We start from the raw sequence: 21,231 nt of genomic DNA on the forward strand, positions 1-21,231 counted from the left end.
AAAATTGCCCAGCATAACTCACATTTGAATATGGACATAAAATTGTGCCTAGTAGCTAGTCAGGTAATGTTTGTATTCATTTGGCGAGTTTGACGGTGATCGGGCCTGTGAAGGCTGAGGAAAACCCGTACAAATGCCCTCCTGTCCTACAACATTGATCACACATTGAGCGGATGGACACAGAACATGCATTATATAGTAGGATTTCTGATAATTTTGTTTGTGTTTCTCAAATTTTATTCTTATTTGTTAATTTTTGGGTTTATTTCTGTTCATTCTACGTATACATATCAGATTCAGGACCACATATGAAAGCGGTCTGGGTCAGATTTAGGCCCACATATGAAAGCAGTCTTGGTCAGATTTAGGACCACATATGAAAGTGGTCTGGGTCAGTTAGTGCTGTTCAGACTGTCTGTAACAGATCAGATCCAGGTCACACCTGGACACAAACATCAGATTTGAACCACATTTACCTGCATCTGAACATAGCATTAGAGACGTTCTGTTTGTGTCCTGATGCGTTCAAGTGCACCTCAGAAACAATGACATCTTTTTGTGTCTCGTATTGAACACTGAAGTGGTGACAGTAGCGTGGTGCATTTAAGTGCACTTTGTAAATGAAATACATGATCAAATAACCCTGAAGGTGGTTGTTATGTTTTCTTATTTCCAGGTCCAAAAAAAATATTTAAAAAATCAGATTTCAGCAAAAAAATCTGAATGGAGCCTTAAGGCCTGCAGTGTGAACCTAAATGACACAAAAACACGACTCAGAGTCCAAACTGTTCAGGTTTTATTCCAGAACGATTCTGGTAAAAACATTCACCTCCAGTGAAACAGAAGATTGACTCGACATGCACACGTTCTGCACCTGGAGGACCATAAAACCAGCCTGATCTGGGTTTAACCAGGAAACTGATCAATTAAAAACGTCAGGAATGAAGAAAAAAACCCAAAACACTGACACCCGTCCATGTTCCTGATCAGACGCTGAGACCATCCCATCACAAACATCTGAAAAATAAACCTAAGTTTGAGTTTTAACTCCAGGAAATGATGTCAACGAAGATCTGGAAATGGAGCCAACGTCCAGGAACCAGGACGTCTCCATCTTCATCATCATCCTCATCATCCTCGTTTTAAACATACTCCTCTTCCTCAGCAGTGACGGGCCAGGATGTTGATGAGTCCAGTCCCCCCAGGGTCAGATCCTAGTCCAGATCCTTCAGCCTCCTCCTCCTCCTCCTCTTCCTCAGCAGTGACTGGCCAGGATGTTGAAGAAGTGATAAACCTCGTCTTTGTCGAACACAGCCACCTCGGTGGAACATTCAGAACACTGGACCGGGTGGTAGACCTCATCTGAGTCCAGTCCCTCCGGTTCCGGGTCTGGCCTCGGGTCCTCGTCCTTCGGCCCCCTCCTCCTCTTCCTCCTCTTCCTCTGTTTCCCCTCCGGTTGGCCTTTGTACCGTAACACCTCGTCCGTCTTCACCGTACAGTTCATCACAAACATGGCCCGGTACTGGGTCCGGTACGTCTCATGTCTGAGTAGAAACAAAACCAGAACCTGGATTCAGCTCACAAATATCAAAGCACACCGTTAGCCTCGTAGCATGTTTATCAAACTGATGCACAAATGGACTAAAGTCTGTGGACACGTTGAACTCAGGTGTTTCTTTTCTAGGAATGTAAGAAAATATCAGTTCTGCAATATATTGTCATATTTCATTTCATGATACTGTATCGACATTAAAAGTACTGTACTGTGTACTGTGTAAAACTTTTAGGAATTTATTCAAATGCAGATATTAGACAGACAGACAGACAGATAGACAGATAGACAGATAGATAGATAGATAGATAGATAGATAGATAGATAGATAGATAGATACAAGGGAAATTCAAGATTGTGGAGGTTCATCTTTGTTTTTCTTTTTTGTTTATATTTTTATTTATTATTACTTAACACTGTTTTATTAAATAATGGTAGTTCCTTTGTTGGGATTGAACTAAAATACTGTTCTGATGTTAGTTCTGAACTAATAGAATATGAACATTTGAACAGGATCTGAAACTGTAATGTCTGTAAAACAGAATTTCAGTTTGAACACAGGAGCATTTTGTGATATAGCATTAGATCCTGTTGGGATCAAATAAAAATGTGTTTAGCATTTGTGCAAATTTCTGGTGTAACTCAATTCTTCCAGGAAATAATCTTTACAAAAGAAACAAAACCAATAAAAAATTGCCTTTTTAACAGTATTGTGACATATTGTGATATATCGTATCATGATTCTAGTATTGCGATTTGTATCGTATTGCCAGATTTTTTCCATTACACACAACTATTCTTTTCTAACAGGGGTCTGGGATCCAAAACAATACTGACTAATGTCAGAATATAGTTTTATATTATGGGATAAATATCATATTGTTTATTAATATTGATGTTTTTATCTCAGATCAGCAGGAACAGGACATCTTACATGATGTCCTTATAAAGTTACCTATAGGAAACATATATAAGGTCAACAGCATCGGTCCAAGAACTGAGCCTTAAGGGACTCCATGACTGAGAAGATTCATAATAATGACAATATTTCCTTAAAGTTTAATGGTAGATTTTTCTTCCTCAGTGAGACGTGATCAAAGTAAATGGTTAGATTTGGAAAAAATTATTATTTACAGTCAGAGCAGGAAAAATATTAGAGACATTTAAAAGGTAGAAGTGTTGTGACTTTATTTGGGGAAGATATAGTATAGGTAATTTGTGTTTGGAGTGATTACAATTTCATGATGCATATGCAATTGCAGTTAATTTATTTCTGAGTAAAACATACAATACATTTCATATGTGATTTATGTTAAAAGTCGAGTTAAAATAAGCAATACTGAATGCTAAGATTGTTTGCATTCAGATAACTATGTTTCCCATGAGGCTTAGCATTACTCATGAAGCTTAGGAATTTGACATATGCCACGAGCTGTGAAAGTTGTGTGTGTTTTTAAGTTGCTGCAGTAAAAAGGAATGCGTCTTTTTAAACCCAGTCTCTTTTCGTTATTTCTGGACGTAATTTGGATAATTACAACAAGAACATTTAAAATCAGAGTCATGGATAGAAAAAAAAAAAAAAATCATTGTTGAGAGAAATTTAGTCCAAACCATCTCTGAGGCATTTTGGAAACAAAGATAATAATTTATCCTAAACTAACCAATGCAATGATATTTATCCCATAATATAAAACTATATTCTGACATTAATCATTATTGTCATTATTATTGTTAGAAAAAAAACACCTGAATTCAACATGTCCACAGACTTTTGTCCATTTGTGGATGAGTTAGTTAATTATATTATGAGGACAAGAAAAGCACTCGGAGAGCGCAGACCTCCACCAAGACAGATCTGTGTCGTCTGCCCCCCCCCCCCCCCCCCCCCCCCCCCCCCCCCAGTCACCACCAAAATTTAATCATTTCTTCCTTGTGCCAGTATCAACATTTCCTGAAAATTTCATGAAAATCCGTCCATAACTTTTTGAGTTACCTTGCTAACAATCAAACAAACAAACACGCATGCACACAAAGCAAAGTGATCACAATACCTCCTGGCGAAGGTAATAACGACATGAAAACACATAAACAGGACAGAGATCATTTACATCAGACTGTTGTTGTTTTATATTTAATGTTAAAGTTTGTTTTTTTATTTTACTGAACGTCCTTTTATTCTATTTTATCACCAGTTACTCTAGTTTTACGTCATTCAGTTCATTTTAATCTTTCAGTTTTATTCTTCTGAATTACTTTATTTGCTGCTTTCCTTCTGTATTATATTATGTAAAAAAAGAGGCTTTTTCCACCTTATATTCTAACATCAAATATAGGTCAAATAAATACATGAACTACTATTGATTCCTAATAGACTGAAGTTAATGCAGATTTATAAAAGTATTAACACCCAGTCAACTTTTACTGCCTGAAAGACTCAATTCTAAAACATTTCAAGTCATTATACGGCCTGAGTTTAAGACTTTTTCATGTGTTTAAAGACTATCTTATATAAACTAAACTTATATAAACAACTTTATATTCAACCTCTTCGAGTCCAAAACCTAATGTGACAGTGGTTTAAAGTGTTAAATCAGGTCATGAACTGCACATTTAAACCAGAACATCATCAGCTCTGATGGATCCTCATGGAAAACACTGATGTTTAAAACCATCTGAACCGACACATTTTACAGATTTAACCCTCAAACACCAACAGCTATTTACATCGACACCCTTTATTATATCGTCCTCTTCCTTTATCAGAGTAAATGGATCTGGATGTTGTGTTGTTATTGTAGATGTTGTGTTGTTGTTGTGGATCTTGCGTGACCTCTGACCTCTGACAGTCCAGACACAGCGTGGTCATGCAGGCGGGACAGTTGAGGACGGCGTCGCTGCTCGGTAAACCCTGAGGCCGTCGAAGATGAGACTGACACGGCGCCGATCGCTTCCTGCTGGTGTACCTGCACACAGACACACCTACAGATCAAACCAACCAATCAGAGTGGAGGAAGGCGGGGCTTAATCTGAACAAGGACCAGACCCTGGGTTAAACACCTACAGATTAAATCAACCAATAGGAGCGGATGAAGGCGGGTCTTAATCTGAAGAAGGACCACACGCCAGGTTAAACACCTATAGATTAAACTAACCAATCACAGCAGAGGAAGGCGGGACTTAATCTGAACAAGGACCAGCCGCCGGGTTAACCACCTACAGATCGAACCGACCAGTCAGAGTGAAGGAAGGCGGGTCTTACTCTCTCCTCCGGGCGTCGACCCAGGCCTGGTCCCGGTCGTCTTCGTCGGGGTCGTATAGCAGCTCGTCATTGGTCGGGATGATCCTCTGTCTCCGCCTCCGTCCGGTGGAACTGCCTGCAGACGAGGACTCAGGGTTAAACATCTGACCCTAACCCTGCTTATTATGTGTATTATTTATTTATTTATGAATATGTATTTAGATTTTGATCCTGTTTATTTTACTCACAGTGGTCTATCTGTGTTTTTATTGAGGCCAATGTACCATCATTGGTTTTGCGTCGATGATGTCATGTTTAAATGACAAAAAAGAAACTGAATCTGAATGATGATGATTTTAACGTTGCTTGAGAAATATTTGGCCTTACACGTCAGTGACAATGTCCCCGATGTAATTTCATTCTTTCTTTTTTAATTTCCTTATTTCAAAGTGAGCCAAAGTTCTTCAGTGTTTAAGTCCAACATTAAATTTACAAACTAAACATTTTAAAACCATATTTATACATAAAACTTGCATCTGAAGACGATGTTTATAAATACACGGTGGGGAAGCAAAATTTACAATGAACATTTAGTTGTTTTTTCTCAGCAGGCACTACGTCAATTGTTTTGAAACCAAACATATATTGATGTCATAATCATACCTAACACTATTATCCATACCTTTTCAGAAACTTTTGCCCATATGAGTAATCAGGAAAGCAAACGTCAAAGAGTGTGTGATTTGCTGAATGCACTCGTCACACCAAAGGAGATTTCAAAAATAGTTGGAGTGTCCATAAAGACTGTTTATAATGGAAAGAAGAGAATGACTATGAGCAAAACTATTAGGAGAAAGTCTGGAAGATACTATTAAAGAAGAATGGGAGAAGTTGTCACTCGAATATTTGAGGAACACTTGCGCAAGTTTCAGGAAGCGTGTGAAGGCAGTTATTGAGAAAGAAGGAGGACACATAGAATAAAAACATTTTCTATTATGTCAATTTTCTTGTGGCAAATAAATTCTCATGACTTTCAATAAACTAATTGGTCATACACTGTCTTTCAATCCCTGCCTCAAAATATTGTAAATTTTGCTTCCCCACCCTGTAAATGCAATAAATAAATAGATCTATAATCGATAGATAGATAGATAGATAGATAGATAGATAGATAGATAGATAGATAGATAGATAGATAGATAGATAGATAGATAGACAGACAGACAGACAGACAGACAGACAGACAGACAGACAGACAGACAGACAGATAGATAGATAGATAGATCTATAATAGATAGACACACATATCTATAATAGATAGATATAGATCTATAATAGATATATCTTTAATAGATGGACAGATAGATCTATAATAGACAGACAGATCTGTAATACATAGATAAACTACCTTTCTAAATACCTGAAATCGAGACTCAGACTGAAATTTACTTAAAAATGACCTCAATGCGCTTTAATTTTAAGACTTTGAAGTCAGTAAAAGATCTACAGGAATGAATAATTGTATTAATAACTAAAAACCTAAATATTAATGAATGTTTATCCAACTCTGTGCTTCTTTTTTGCTGTTTAACTTGTGTTTCCCTGCAGCTGGATCCAATGAACTCATCCATATTCATGTTGTGTACTCACTGGGCGTGTCCTCGTCCTCTGAGTCCGAGTCAAAGTAAACTTTATCGTACATGGCAGAGTTTGGGAGGCCAGACCCTCCTCCTCCTCCTCCTCCTCCTCCTCCTCCTTCTCCTCCTCCTGACGTCTCTGCTGGAGGATGATTAAAACACATGATGGATTCATTCACATTTACACTTGGCTGAACGTCAGCGTCAGTTCTTTCATGATTCATCAGTGACTCGGCAGAAAAAAGGAAACGTCATCTGGATCATTTCACTTATTTTCCCAAAGGAAATGTCAAACATTTACTGGATTCACCTCCTCAAACAAGGAGGTGAAGATTTGCTCAGTTCTTTGACCTTTATAAACACCTGATGAAGTGTCTTTACATGTTTGGCTGATGATAAGAAAAAACAAAAAACAAACAAGAATAAAAACTGACATTATTTTAACTAAAAAACTAATAGACTGAGAAAATAATCAGCAGATTAATTAATAATAATCATCTAATTTGAGTAGCACTGATGGTTTTACATCATCCATAAACATCCTTTATATGCTATATATATTTATTACCTGTAGAAGAGTTGGTTTTACATATATTTCAGTATTTCTTTATAGTTTTTGTATATTTTCAATATTTTTCCGTATATATTTCCAGTATAGTCTTTTTGCACTTTTCACTTTTTCATTTCATTTTGGAGAAAATTAGTGACATTTAACATTTTTACTGGACACTGGATTTCAAAAATATAACTAAAAATGAAAACTTCTTCCAAAATTTCATGTTGAAAGCTGCGACGCAGACAAAACAATCAGGAAATAAAAAAGGTCCAAAAATGGGTTAAAGGACATGAAACAGGACGCGTCAGCGTTACCTGCTGCCTTTGGAGCCCAGGTTCCCTCCATGGTCCTGATGGTGGAGTTAAGCTCCGCCTCCATCTCCTTCTCGAACTCATCCCCACTGGATGACTCGCTCTCCCCCGTCAGATACTCTCGGATCAGCTTCTTCTTCTGTTCTGGAGTCCCGTTGAGGAGCACGTCCAGCTCGTCCTCTGAGCTGAGACACAATCAGAGGAAACCATGTCAAATAAGAACAAATAAACCTACAGCGAGGAGAATGGATGAATGAGTGAATGAATGAGTTAATGAATAAATGAGTAAATGAATGAATGAATGAGTTAATGAATGAGTGAGTGACTTTTTTATCTACTTCTTTAATTTTCAGTGCTTTTGATTATTTTAAATATTCGTCTGTTATTACTGCAGATACATGATTAAACATGACTTTAACAGTTTTCAAGTAGAAATGTCCATTTTTGTTTGAGTGCAGCTGCAAAAACATTAAATATTGACAATTTTAATGACCTTTGAGAAATCTTTTAATATTTATAGAGGGAAAAAAAATCACACTCTAGTCAGTTTATGCTTATGTTAAACACATCTGCTCAGAAATCTTATTTTATTTTGCTCATATTATGAACATCTGGAGGATAAAACTAACTGTTTTTTCTACCAGGATATGTGTAACCATCCAGGGTAACTTAAATAGTTTTGGACATAAACAGAGGTATATACAGATGCCACACATTGTAATTACATCTATTCATTTTATTTACATGTACACTATATTGCCAAAAGTATTGGCTCACCCATCCAAATAATCAGAATCAGGTGTTCCAATCACTTCCATGGCCACAGGTGTATAAAATCAAGCACCTAGGCATGCAGACTTGTTTTACAAACATTTGTGACAGAATGGGTCACTCTCAGGAGCTCAGTGAATTCCAGTGTGGAACTGTGATAGGATGCCACCTGTGCAACAAATCCAGTCGTGAAATTTCCTGGCTCCTAAATATTCCACAGTCAACTGTCAGCTGTATTATAAGAAAGTGGAAGTGTTTGGGAACGACAGCAACTCAGCCACGAAGTGGTAGGCCACATAAACTGACAGAGCAGGGTCAGCGGATGCTGAGGCGCATAGTGCGAAGAGGTCGCCAACTTTCTGCAGAGTCAATCGCTACAGACTTCCAAACTTCATGTGTCCTTCAGATTAGCTCCAGAACAGTGCGCAGAGAGCTTCATGGAATGGGTTTCTGTGGCCGAGCAGCTGCATCCAAGCCATACATCACCAAGTGCAATGCAAAGCGCCGGATGCAGTGGTGTAAAGCACGCCGCCACTGGACTCTAGAGCAGTGGAGGCGCCTTCTCTGGAGTGACCAATCGTGCTTCTCCATCTGGCAATCTGATGGACGGGTCTGGGTTTGGCGGTCGCCAGGAGAACGATACTTGTCGGACCGCATTGTGCCAAGTGTTAAGTTTGGTGGAGGGGGGATTATGGTGTGGGGTTGTTTTTCAGGAGCTGGGCTTGGCCCCTTAGTTCCAGTGAAAGGAACTGTGAATGCTTCAGCATACCAAGACATTTTGGACAATTCCATGCTCCCAACTTTGTGGGAACAGTTTGGAGCTGGCCCCTTCCTCTTCCAACATGACTGTGCACCAGTGCACAAAGCAGGTCCATAAAGACATGGATGACAGAGTCTGGTGTGGATGAACTGGACTGGCCTGCACAGAGTCCTGACCTCAACCCCATAGAACACCTTTGGGATGAATTAGAGCGGAGACTGAGAGCCAGGCCTTCTGTCCAACATCAGTGTGTGACCTCACAAATGTGCTTCTGGAAGAATGGTCCAAAATTCCCATGAACACACTCCTAAACCTTGTGGACAGCCTTCCCAGAAGAGTTGAAGCTGTTGTAGCTGCACAGGGTGGACCGACATCATATTGAACCCCATAGACTAGGAATGGGATGGCACTGAAATTCATATGTGAGTCAAAGGAGGTGAGCAAATACTTTTGGCAATATAGTGTATATGAATCTGAGTATGGAATATGATAAATACTTCAAGGAGGCCACAAAACAACAAATAACATGTCTGTGGTGTATTTTCTTTGTACCTGAGATAATGTATGGCACTGACATAAAACTTGGATGCATTAGAAAACTAAATCATACTGTGGAAAGTGAAAAACAACCAAGTTTTTAGATCAAGTGAAAAACAGCCTTCACTGCACATCCATGTATTAGCTCAGCTACAAATAAAATAAACCACACGAACATTGTCCAGTGTTTCAGGTTCTCTTTAACCTGTTTAACTGTAATCAGTTGATGTTAAGCTTTACAGACCAACAAATGACTAAAGAAGAAATTGTCTCAGTGAACAACAGTAGAAAAAAATCACTAATTAAACCTTTTATAGATGTTTGTTTACATGTTAGCATCTTTAGCTAGTTAGCCATGTGTTAGCTTTTGTGTTGTTAAAGCTACGCCGTGTTGAAGAAACAGTTTCACTTTATTCTCACAGCATTAACGAAATAAAGAAGAAACAACCCAAACAATAACTATCTGAATAAAACAGACTTTCAGACAGAAAAAGCTCCAGTTGTGTTGGTTTGTTTACACGTTAGCATGTGGCAGCTAGCCGCGTGTTAGCCTCATTCTGTCCGGTTTTAAAGAGTTAAAACAGCCGGTAAAGTCCGTACCTGCTGACGGCTCGGTCCTCATCACTCGGCTCCTCGATCTCATACGAGTCAAACTCCGAACTTGTATCCAGTTTGTTCATTTTTACTGTTTTACACAAGTTTAATCATGAGTCAGAGTCCATTCAAGAAACTCACTTCCGGTTCTGTCGCCGCAATTCTTCTTCTTTTGTTTATATTCGGCAGAAGCGTCAACTCACACTGCCCTCTGCTGTTAGATAGGAATACTCACTTTGACAGTTGGTAAAATAAAATAAAATAAAATAAAATAAAAATGATGCATTGTCACTTAAACTAAAATAAAAAGAAAATAATAACGACTAGAAGAATATAAGCAGATTAATTCACAGAATAAAGTCTTAATATTTCAACACAAGTTTAATTAAAGCTCTAGAGTTAATTTATACAGAATTTAGTTTGATTTTTATATGGCTTTTTTCTTTCTTTTGTGTTTATAACTATGATGAAAGTCTATCTTTCAATCTTTCAGTTTATAAAACATAAATAAGGACATACAGTGTATTGGAGCATCATAGTTGTAGAATGTATGTAATTTGTCATGTTTGATATCATATATATATATATATATATATATATATATATATATATATATATATATATATATATATATATACACACACACACACACACACATATATATATATATATATATATATATATATATATATATATATATATATATATATATATATATGTACACCAGGTGGGGAAGCAAAATTTACAATATTTTGTGGCAGGAATTGAAAGACAGTGTATGACCAATTAGTTTATTGAAAGTCATGAGAATTTATTTGCCACAAGAAAATGTACATAATAGAAAATGTTTTTATTCTACGTGTCCTCCTTCTTTCTCAATAACTGCCTTCACACGCTTCCTGAAACTTGCGCAAGTGTTCCTCAAATATTCGGGTGACAACTTCTCCCATTCTTCTTTAATAGTATCTTCCAGACTTTCTCCTAATAGTTTTGCTCATAGTCATTCTCTTCTTTCCATTATAAACAGTCTTTATGGACACTCCAACTATTTTTGAAATCTCCTTTGGTGTGACGAGTGCATTCAGCAAATCACACACTCTTTGACGTTTGCTTTCCTGATTACTCATATGGGCAAAAGTTTCTGAAAAGGTATGGATAATAGTGTTAGGTATGATTATGACATCAATATATGTTTGGTTTCAAAACAACTGACGTAGTGCCTGCTGAGAAAAAACAACTAAATGTTCATTGTACATTTTGCTTCCCCACCCTGTATGTGTGTGTGTGTATATATATATATATATATATATATATATATATATATACACACACACACACAGTATATTCAATAGATTTCTTTATGCACTGATAAAAATATCTGATTGATTAGGATTTGGTGAATTTGGATGCTAGATTTAAATGAATTGTAATGTCTGATGTTTTTCAATGTGTTTTTGTTTTGTTTTGTTTTGTTTTTTTCATCTAGGACACGGCTGTCAAACTCATTTTGGTTCAGGTTCCACATTCAGGTCAGTTTGATCATTTGATCATCATGCATGTTTGACAGCTTTGAAGTAGGAGGATGTTCTGTTTGTGTCGGTGTTTTTATTCAAAGCTCAGACAGAGTTAAAAAAGGAGGAGGAATCTTTAACCAACATTTAATAAACATTATCTAAAGTGTTCAGTAATTAAACCACAGTCTGTTGGAGGACTTTATTTATCATCTTACTTCCTAAATGTGATCATTTCCTGTGTATCTGAACTAATTTAATTCCATAAAGACAATACAGACACTGAACACATCCATAATCAAATCAGACCGAGATGAACCAGTCATCATTCTGATGCAGTTCCAGTAAACAGCCACTAGATGGAAACAAAAGACCACAGATGAGACAGTATCTGACGTTAGAATTAAATAAACAGTGGTTTATGGACGGATGTTAATCATAAAAATGGACACAGACAAAAGTAACACTTTAATGAATTTATAGATTATCCCATAAAGACCCAGTGATACTTTAGTGTCAGTTCCCAAATATTTTCTTTTTCTATTTACTTTTTCTTAAGTGATTTATGACCATTTATTATAATATTATCCTCTGTATTTGGTGTTTTTTTTTCCAGTGTAAATCCTGTATTTTCTTATATTTAATTTACTGATCACGTAAATGTTCATTAAAGCTCAGTTTAAAGTTGATGGTTTTTAGATCGGAAACAGAGAAAACTGAATAAACAGTGTCTTTTTCAGTCTAATCTGTCATTAACTGAACATAAACCCAGTGTGTCCATCCACTGGCATTGATCCAACTCCATGGGTTTTACTGGGGAATTAATGTTGTAGAAGATGACAGTGTTTCCACGGTAACTACGGAGCCTCTGAACGTCCAAATATGGTCATATCTGATGACCATGAAAAGATGAAGAACTGTATTTTACACCAATTATTGACATGGATTGAAAAGATTAGTGGATCAACAGGAATTTAACAGTTTAGATCAGTAGATGGTTTAGGTTAAAGGTGGACATTTGGGTCTTTAAGGGTTAAAGGTGGACATTTGGGTCTTTAAGGGTTAAAGGTGGACATTTGGGTCCTTAAGGGTTAAAGGTGGACATTTGGGTCCTTAAGGGTTAAAGGTGGACGTTTGGGTCTTTAAGGGTTAAAGGAGGACGTTTGGGACTTTAAGGGTTAAAGGTGGACGTTTGGGTCTTTAAGGGTTAAAGGAGGACGTTTGGGACTTTAAGGGTTAAAGGTGGACGTTTGGGTCTTTAAGGGTTAAAGGAGGACGTTTGGGTCTTTAAGGGTTAAAGGTGGACGTTTGGGTCCTTAAGGGTTAAAGGTGGACGTTTGGGTCCTTAAGGGTTAAAGGTGGACGTTTGGGTCCTTAAGGGTTAAAGGTGGACGTTTGGGTCCTTAAGGGTTAAAGGTGGACGTTTGGGTCTTTAAGGGTTAAAGGTGGACGTTTGGGTCTTTAAGGGTTAAAGGTGGACATTTGGGTCTTTAAGGGTTAAAGGTGGACATTTGGGTCCTTAAGGGTTAAAGGTGGACGTTTGGGTCCTTAAGGGTTAAAGGTGGACGTTTGGGTCCTTAAGGGTTAAAGGTGGACGTTTGCGTCCTTAAGGGTTAAAGGTGGACGTTTGGGTCCTTAAGGGTTAAAGGTGGACATTTGGGTCCTTAAGGGTTAAAGGTGGACGTTTGGGTCCTTAAGGGTTAAAGGTGGACGTTTGCGTCCTTAAGGGTTAAAGGTGGACGTTTGGGTCTTTAAGGGTTAAAAGTAGACATTTGGGTCCTTAAGGGTTAAAGATGGACGTTTGGGTCCTTAAGGGTTAAAGGTGGACGTTTGGGTCCTTAAGGATTAAAGGTGGACGTTTGTGTCTTTATTGGTTAAAGGTGGACGTTTGGGTCCTTAAGGGTTAAAGATGGACGTTTGGGTCCTTAAGGGTTAAGGGTGGACGTTTGGGTCTTTAAGGGTTAAAGGTGGACGTTTGGGTCCTTAAGGATTAAAGGTGGACGTTTGGGTCTTTATGGGTTAAAGGTGGACGTTTGGGTCTTTAAGGGTTAAAGGTGGACGTTTGGGTGTTTAAGGGTTAAAGGTGGACGTTTGGGTGCTTAAGGGTTAAAGGTGGACGTTGGGTGTTTAAGGGTTAAAGGTGGACGTTTGGGTGTTTAAGGGTTAAAGGTGGATGTTTGGGTCTTTAAGGGTTAAAGGTGGACATTTGGGTGTTTATGGGTTAAAGGTGGACGTTTGGGTCTTTAAGGGTTAAAGGTGGACGTTTGGGTGTTTAAGGGTTAAAGGTGGACGTTTGGGTGCTTAAGGGTTAAAGGTGGACGTTTGGGTGTTTAAGGGTTAAAGGTGGACGTTTGGGTGTTTAAGGGTTAAAGGTGGATGTTTGGGTCTTTAAGGGTTAAAGGTGGACGTTTGGGTCTTTAAGGGTTAAAGGTGGACGTTTGGGTCTTTAAGGGTTAAAGGTGGACGTTTGGGTGCTTAAGGGTTAAAGGTGGACGTTTGGGTGTTTAAGGGTTAAAGGTGGATGTTTGGGTGTTTAAGGGTTAAAGGTGGATGTTTGGGTCTTTAAGGGTTAAAGGTGGACGTTTGGGTCTTTAAGGGTTAAAGGTGGACGTTTGGCACTTTAAGGGTTTTAATTATTTACTTAAAAAAAAATAAAAACAGCTTGGTTCAATCTGGAAAAAACAGCCGTAGAATTTTTGCTTAACCAGTCACTTTGTAGCATGAATTGACATTTTTAAAGAAAAATGTAGTTTTTTCATGACTAAAGTTGTAGTCTTTATATTTCTCTATTTTCAGTCTGATACTTTCACAATTTTACAGCAAAAAACAAAAACTAAATCATTTTTAACCTGATGAACATCATATGAGGAAATGATGCAATAATTCACACATTTAAAAAAAAGTCCCCCCGTTTCTGATCATTTATTGTTTTATAATTATAGAATTATTTTGACAAAGTTAGTTCCATGGGACACAATTGGAAGGGGGCGTGGCTGCGGTTCTCTTCCTATGGGTGGCTGGTCGTCATAGCAACACTATATAAACATATTTTGACCTCATCTTCAACTTGACTACAGTGTCATAGTTTAACACGAGGAAACTAAAAGAACTGACATGAACACAAAGGTTTAGACTCAAATCTGGTTGGGTTATGAAGAGACAAGAGTGGCTCCTTGTCTCATCATGTGACCGGATGCTGCCCTCTCATTGGTCAGAATTAAACACAGATATAAACAATCTGATCAGTTTATATTAGTGATATTTATACGTGAGTTTTAATCCGATCATCAGTAGATTGTCTTTACAGAGTTTGTGTCCTGTGTTTATAAATGTTGTGTACTTTGTTTACAGAATTTGTTTACATCGTTTACAAACTTTGCGTCACTTATTTACATAGTTTGCGTACTTTATTTATTGTGTTTGTGTACTTTATTATATAGTCTGTGTACTTTGATTAAAGAGTTTGTGTACTTTGTTTATATAGTTTGTGTACTTTGATTACAGAGTTTATGTTCTTTGTTTATATAGTTTGTGTACTTTGTTTACAGAGTTTGTGTACTTTATTTATATAGTTTGTGTACTTTGATTACAGAGTTTATGTTCTTTGTTTATATAGTTTGTGTACTTTGTTTACAGAGTTTGTGTACTTTATTTATATAGTTTGTGTACTTTTTTTAAATAGAGTTTGTGTACTTTGTTTATATAGTTTGTGTACTTTGATTACAGAGTTTATGTTCTTTGTTTATATAGTTTGTGTACTTTGTTTACAGAGTTTGTGTACTTTGTTTATATAGTTTGTGTACTTGGTTTATACAGTTTGTGTACTTTGTTTATATAGTTTGTGTACTCGGTTTATATAGTTTGTGTACTCGGTTTATATAGTTTGTGTACTTTGTTTATATAGTTTGTGTACTTGGTTTATACAGTTTGTGTACTTTGTTTATATAGTTTGTGTATTCGGTTTATATAGTTTGTGTACTTTGTTTATATAGTTTGTGTACTTGGTTTGTATAGTTTGTGTACTTTGTTTATATAGTTTGTGTACTTGGTTTATATAGTTTGTGTACTTTGTTTACACTTTGTATACTTTGTTTACACTTTGTTTATATAGTTTGTGTACTTTGTTTATAGTTTGTGTACTTTGTTTACAGTTTGTGTACTTTGTTTACAGTTTGTGTACTTTGTTTACAGAGTTTGTGTACTTTCTTTACAAGTTGATGTGTGTGTTTCCTGTTGCGTTTGGTTCATGGAATGTGTGTTTTTACTTTAGCCTCTGTCACTGTGTGTTTGTTTTTGTTTGTGTGTGTGTTGTTTGTTTTGTGTCCTTTAGTGTGTCTGTGTGTGTGTGTGTGTGTGTGTGTGTGTGTGTGGGTGTGTTTGTGTGTGTTTGTGTCATGTTGTTGAGATGCTGGGCGACATTTTTCCAGGTGTGACATCTCTGGCTCCACTGACAGCGCAACAACGAAACAACACACAACTACTGTTGGACTTTACCTGGACACACACACACACACACACACACACACACACACACACATACACACACACACATATACACACACACACACACACGCACACACACACCTTGCGTCCACCTCTCTCTCTTCGGGCTCATTTAGCCAATTACCCACAGGTGTGATGCTAATTTCCCGAGCTGGCGGCGTCTCCTGGAGGAGGTAAAAATAACATAATTACCCATCTGTCCCTGCAGGCAGACGGGCGCTCCCACTGGGTGTCGACTGCACCGCAACACAATGAACGCACAACACACACACACACACACACACACACACACACACACTGCGTGGCTGTGATAATAGAGCAGAAGACAATGGACACCGTGTGTGTGTTTGTGTGTGTTTTTGTGTGTGTTTGTGTGTGTGTGTGTGTGTGTGTGTGTGTGTAGGAATCCAGCCACCGGAGCCTTTTCCGCTCTTTGTTCGCATTTTTCAATGGCTTTTCAACGATACGCCGCAATTTCCTGCGAGGAAAGAAAAACACACTGGGGGATAATTACGGCGGCTGTTTTATTTGGAGGCGTCGCGTTGATGCGTCGTCGTGTTTTCAGACGAGTCCGAGGCCTGAAACGTTAACAGGACGACGTCGGACTGAAGATTCAGACAGAACGACGCGTTCAGGTGTCGGTTTGATCGGGTTTGGAACAACTGAGTTGGATTTAAAGCTGATCAGAACCAAGATCCACCAGAAGAAAAAACACAGAAGATACGACGATGATGATGAAGAGGAAGATGACAAAGACGAAGACAAAGATGAAGACGAAGATGACGAAGATGAAGACAAAGATGATGATGATGATGACGAAGATGATGATGATAAAGATGAAGACAAAGATGACAAAGACGATGATGACGAAGATGAAGATGAGGACGATGATAAAGATGACGATGATGACGATGATGACAACGAAGATGATGATGATGAAGATGACGAAGATGAAGACGATGACGACCAAGATGATGAAGATGACAAAGATGACGAAGATGAAGATGATGAGGATGATGACGAAGACAATGATGATGAAGATGATGATGACAAAGATGAAGATGATGAAGATGAAGACGACGATGATGATGAAGATGAAGACGAAGACGATGATGAAGATGATGACGATGACAACGAACATGTTGATGATGAAGATGACGAAGATGAAGGCGATGATGATGAGGATGACAAAGACGAAGATGACGAAGATGATGATGATGATGATGAAGACAATGATGAAGATGACGACGAAGATGATGATGAAGATGACGAAGATGAAGACGATGACGATGATGAAGCTGACGGTGATGAAGATGATGACGAAGAAAGCCATGATGAAGACAAAGACGATGAAGGTGATGACAAAGATGAAGACGAAGATGATGGCAAAGATAAAGATGACGAAGACAGTGATGATGAAGTTGACGATGACGAAGATGAAAGTGACGATGATGATGTTAATGATGAAGACAGTAACGAAGATGATGACGAAGATGGCCATGATGAAGACAAAGACGATGATGATGAAGATGAAATAGATGAAGACGAAGATGACAAAGACGATGATGACGAAGACGATGATGAAGATGATGATGATGACAAAAGATGACGATGATGAAGATGACGAAGACTGATGAAGATGATAGTGAAGACGATGATGAAGATGACGATGATTATGATGAAGATGACGATGATAACAAAGATGACGATGGTGAAGATGACAAAGACGATGATGAGGATGTTACGGCGCTGACGAAGACGAACAGTTTAGTTCATTTCCTTCATTTGGTTCATTTTCTTGATCTGTTTGTTCTTTTCATTCGTTTCTTACATTAGTTTGTTCATTTTAAATCACTGTTTGTTCGTCATTAACTCAGTTTGTTTCTGTTTTTAATAATCGTCTCATTTGTTCTTTTCATCTTGAACTAAATCCACCTGTCGCTGTCGTTTGTTTGTTTGTTTCTCCGATAAAAGATTCAACATGTGAAGAATTCCAACGTGTCTGCCGCCACCGCCGTGTTTGTTTTGGCGTCCGGTCCGCTCAGATGACATGAAGACAAAAACAGCCAGGAGGGGGCGGGGCCGATCATGTGACCTGTCAGGGTTTGAGCTTTAAATACAGTCTGAGGATTTAATTATTGACACGTCCACCGCCGCGTGGACATGTGACCCCGGTCTCCAAGGCCTTCACCTCGTCACGGAAAAGAAATTGGTCCTCACACATTCGCCGCCGGCCGACGCCGCGGCCGTTTCCTACTGAGCGCGTGCGATGACGGCAGACGCATAGGTTGGATTATTGTACATTCACACATAGATGGATCTGTCAGTCTATCTGTCACATGACGAGATGAACCAGAGCCCCACAGAGAGCCCACACTCTGAAGAAGAAAGGTCCACCAAGGAGGGTTCACAAGAGGGTCCACAGAAGAAGAGGATCTACAGAGGAGGATCTACAGAGAGCCCACACTCTGAAGAAGAAAGGTCCACCAAGGAGGGTTCAGTACAGGGTCCACAGACGGGATCTACAGAGGGGGATCTACAAAGGATCTACAGAGACCCCACACTCAGAAGAAGAAAGGTCCACCAAAGAGGGTTCAGTACAGGTTTCCACAGAGGAGGAGGATCTACAGGAGGAAGAGGATCTACAGAGGAGGATCTAGACCAGGGGTGTCAAACTCAGATCCTCAAGGGCCGGTATCCTGCATGTTTTAGATGTTTCCCTCTTCCAACACATCTGATTCAAATGATAAGCCTATCATCCAACTCTGCAGAAGCCTGATAACGACCGTCAGGTGTGCTGGAAGAGGGAAACATCTAAAACATGCAGGATACCGGCCCTCGAGGACCGGAGTTTGACACCTGTGATCTAGATGGACCCCACACTCCAAAGAAGAAAGGTCTATGAATGAGGATTCAGGACAGGATCTCCAGTGGATCCACAGAGGATCTCCAGAGGTAGATCAGGAGATAATAGAGTTAATGTTTTAAAGTGTAAAGTGGTTTTTCAGCGTCACAAACAGGAACAGTACCCAGAACCCATCCACCCAGAACCCTGAACCCAGAAGACCCAGAGACCCTCCTTTCTCAGAGCGTGGGCGCCACCTGTTGGCCTCTGCTGCACACACAGCAGACGCCGGCCTTCATTATCTTCTGCCACCTCAGATGAGCCGCCCTCCGTCCGCTCCGTCAACCTCCGCCTCCGTCACCGTGGAAACGTGTGGAGACGTGATTATGGGCTGGTGTGGGAGCGACACCCGTTCTCCATCCAGTCAAATTAAAGGAGTCGGCCCCTTGTTATTTCCTCACACATGGATGTTCCTCTGACACCAGGGAATAAACCTGTGGTTCTGCCTCCGGTTCTGCACAACAACCACAGAACGGCCAGACTGCGCCGACACGAACACCACAGCTGGACTCCAGGTAGAACGTTCTACAGACACGAACACCACAGCTGGACTCCAGGTAGAACGTTCTACAGACACGAACACCACAGCTGGACTCCAGGTAGAACGTTCTACAGACAGGAACACCACAGCTGGACTCCAGGTAGAACGTTCTACAGACATGAACACCACAGCTGGACTCCAGGTAGAACGTTCTACAGACAGGAACACCACAGCTGGACTCCAGGTAGAACGTTCTACAGACATGAACACCACAGCTGGACTCCAGGTAGAACGTTCTACAGACAGGAACACCACAGCTGGACTCCAGGTAGAACGTTCTACAGACATGAACACCACAGCTGGACTCCAGGTAGAACGTTCTACAGACATGAACACCACAGCTGGACTCCAGGTAGAACGTTCTACAGACAGGAACACCACAGCTGGACTCCAGATAGAACGTTCTACAGACACGAACACCACAGCTGGACTCCAGGTAGAACGTTCTACAGACACGAACACCACAGCTGGACTCCAGGTAGAACGTTCTACAGACACAAACACCACAGCTGGACTCCAGGTAGAACGTTCTACAGACACGAACACCACAGCTGGACTCCAGGTAGAACGTTCTACAGACACGAACACCACAGCTGGACTCCAGGTAGAACGTTCTACAGACACGAACACCACAGCTGGACTCCAGGTAGAACGTTCTACAGACACGAACACCACAGCTGGACTCCAGGTAGAACGTTCTACAGACACGAACACCACAGCTGGACTCCAGGTAGAACGTTCTACAGACACGAACACCACAGCTGGACTCCAGGTAGAACGTTCTACAGACACGAACACCACAGCTGGACTCCAGGTAGAACGTTCTACAGACATGAACACCACAGCTGGACTCCAGGTAGAACGTTCTACAGACATGAACACCACTCCTGCAAAAGCACACAACAAACACATGTAACAAACACACAACACATGCAAAAACACACAACAAACACACAACAAACACGCAACAAACATGTGCAAAAGCACACCACAAACACATGCATATACACAAAACAAACTTAAAATAAAAACATGCAAAAACCCCCAAACACGACAAACACGCAACAAACACAATATACGAACACACAAACAAACAAACAAACACACAATAAACACATAACATGCTGTGAACACACAAACACACACACACCGTGAACACACACACACACACACACACACACCATAAACACACACACACACCACACACACACACTCTGTGACCTCAGTGTGTGTTTCGTTGACCGTCTGCAGGAGTTTGTTGTTGTGTCACATTCATATATGTCTGGTGTGCGTCGGTCGTAAATAATGTGACACTGACGCACAAACACGATCCTATGGCTCAGACATAAATAAACCAGCATTTATCCACATGTTTACGTCCAATAAACACATATAAACACATATTTTCATTCATTCGTTTACGTCGACGTCTTTTTTTCGGTTTGAGTTTCATCTATAGATTTGTCCTTTTGTGGCGTGTTTCCTCCGAACCGACCAATCACTGCGCTCGGATTAGCATGTGAACGACGGTGGGCGGAAAAAAAAAAGAAAAAAAAGAAAAAAATTTAAAAAAAGAGGGAGAGGAAAAGGGGAAAGGAAAGGAGGAGTGAAAGGAGAGGAGACAAAAGTCCAGCTGTGAGATGAACGTGAAACGGATCTGACGGAAACTTCCAGAACTCGGGTTATTTCCATGAAAATCAGCAAACGCACACACACACACACACACACACACACACACACACACACACACACACACACACACACAGCGAGCGGCGTGTTGCACAAACACCAACACACGCCACGCGTCTTTTCAGC

At 39.6% G+C, this 21,231-nt stretch overlaps 1 protein-coding gene across 2 annotated transcripts; it reads right to left on the bottom strand.

Moving 5' to 3' along the window:
- Positions 1–773: 773 nt before the first annotated feature.
- Positions 774–10,117, bottom strand: eapp (e2f-associated phosphoprotein). Of its 2 annotated transcripts, none has more exons than XM_030126318.1 (6): positions 9,963–10,117; positions 7,298–7,479; positions 6,441–6,566; positions 4,812–4,926; positions 4,390–4,515; positions 774–1,544 (listed from the first exon to the last, which is right to left on the bottom strand). In XM_030126318.1, the coding sequence occupies exons 1-6, from the start codon at positions 10,040–10,042 to the stop codon at positions 1,256–1,258; spliced, it is 918 nt and encodes a 305-aa protein (XP_029982178.1). In that variant the 5' UTR covers positions 10,043–10,117; the 3' UTR covers positions 774–1,255. The 2 variants fall into 2 exon arrangements, with proteins under 2 accessions (XP_029982178.1, XP_029982177.1); XM_030126317.1 differs by having other exon boundaries at positions 6,441–6,569.
- Positions 10,118–21,231: the final 11,114 nt, after the last annotated feature.

Source organism: Sphaeramia orbicularis, chromosome 22 (genome assembly GCF_902148855.1).
Source record: "Sphaeramia orbicularis chromosome 22, fSphaOr1.1, whole genome shotgun sequence".
Lineage (NCBI taxonomy): Eukaryota > Metazoa > Chordata > Actinopteri > Kurtiformes > Apogonidae > Sphaeramia > Sphaeramia orbicularis.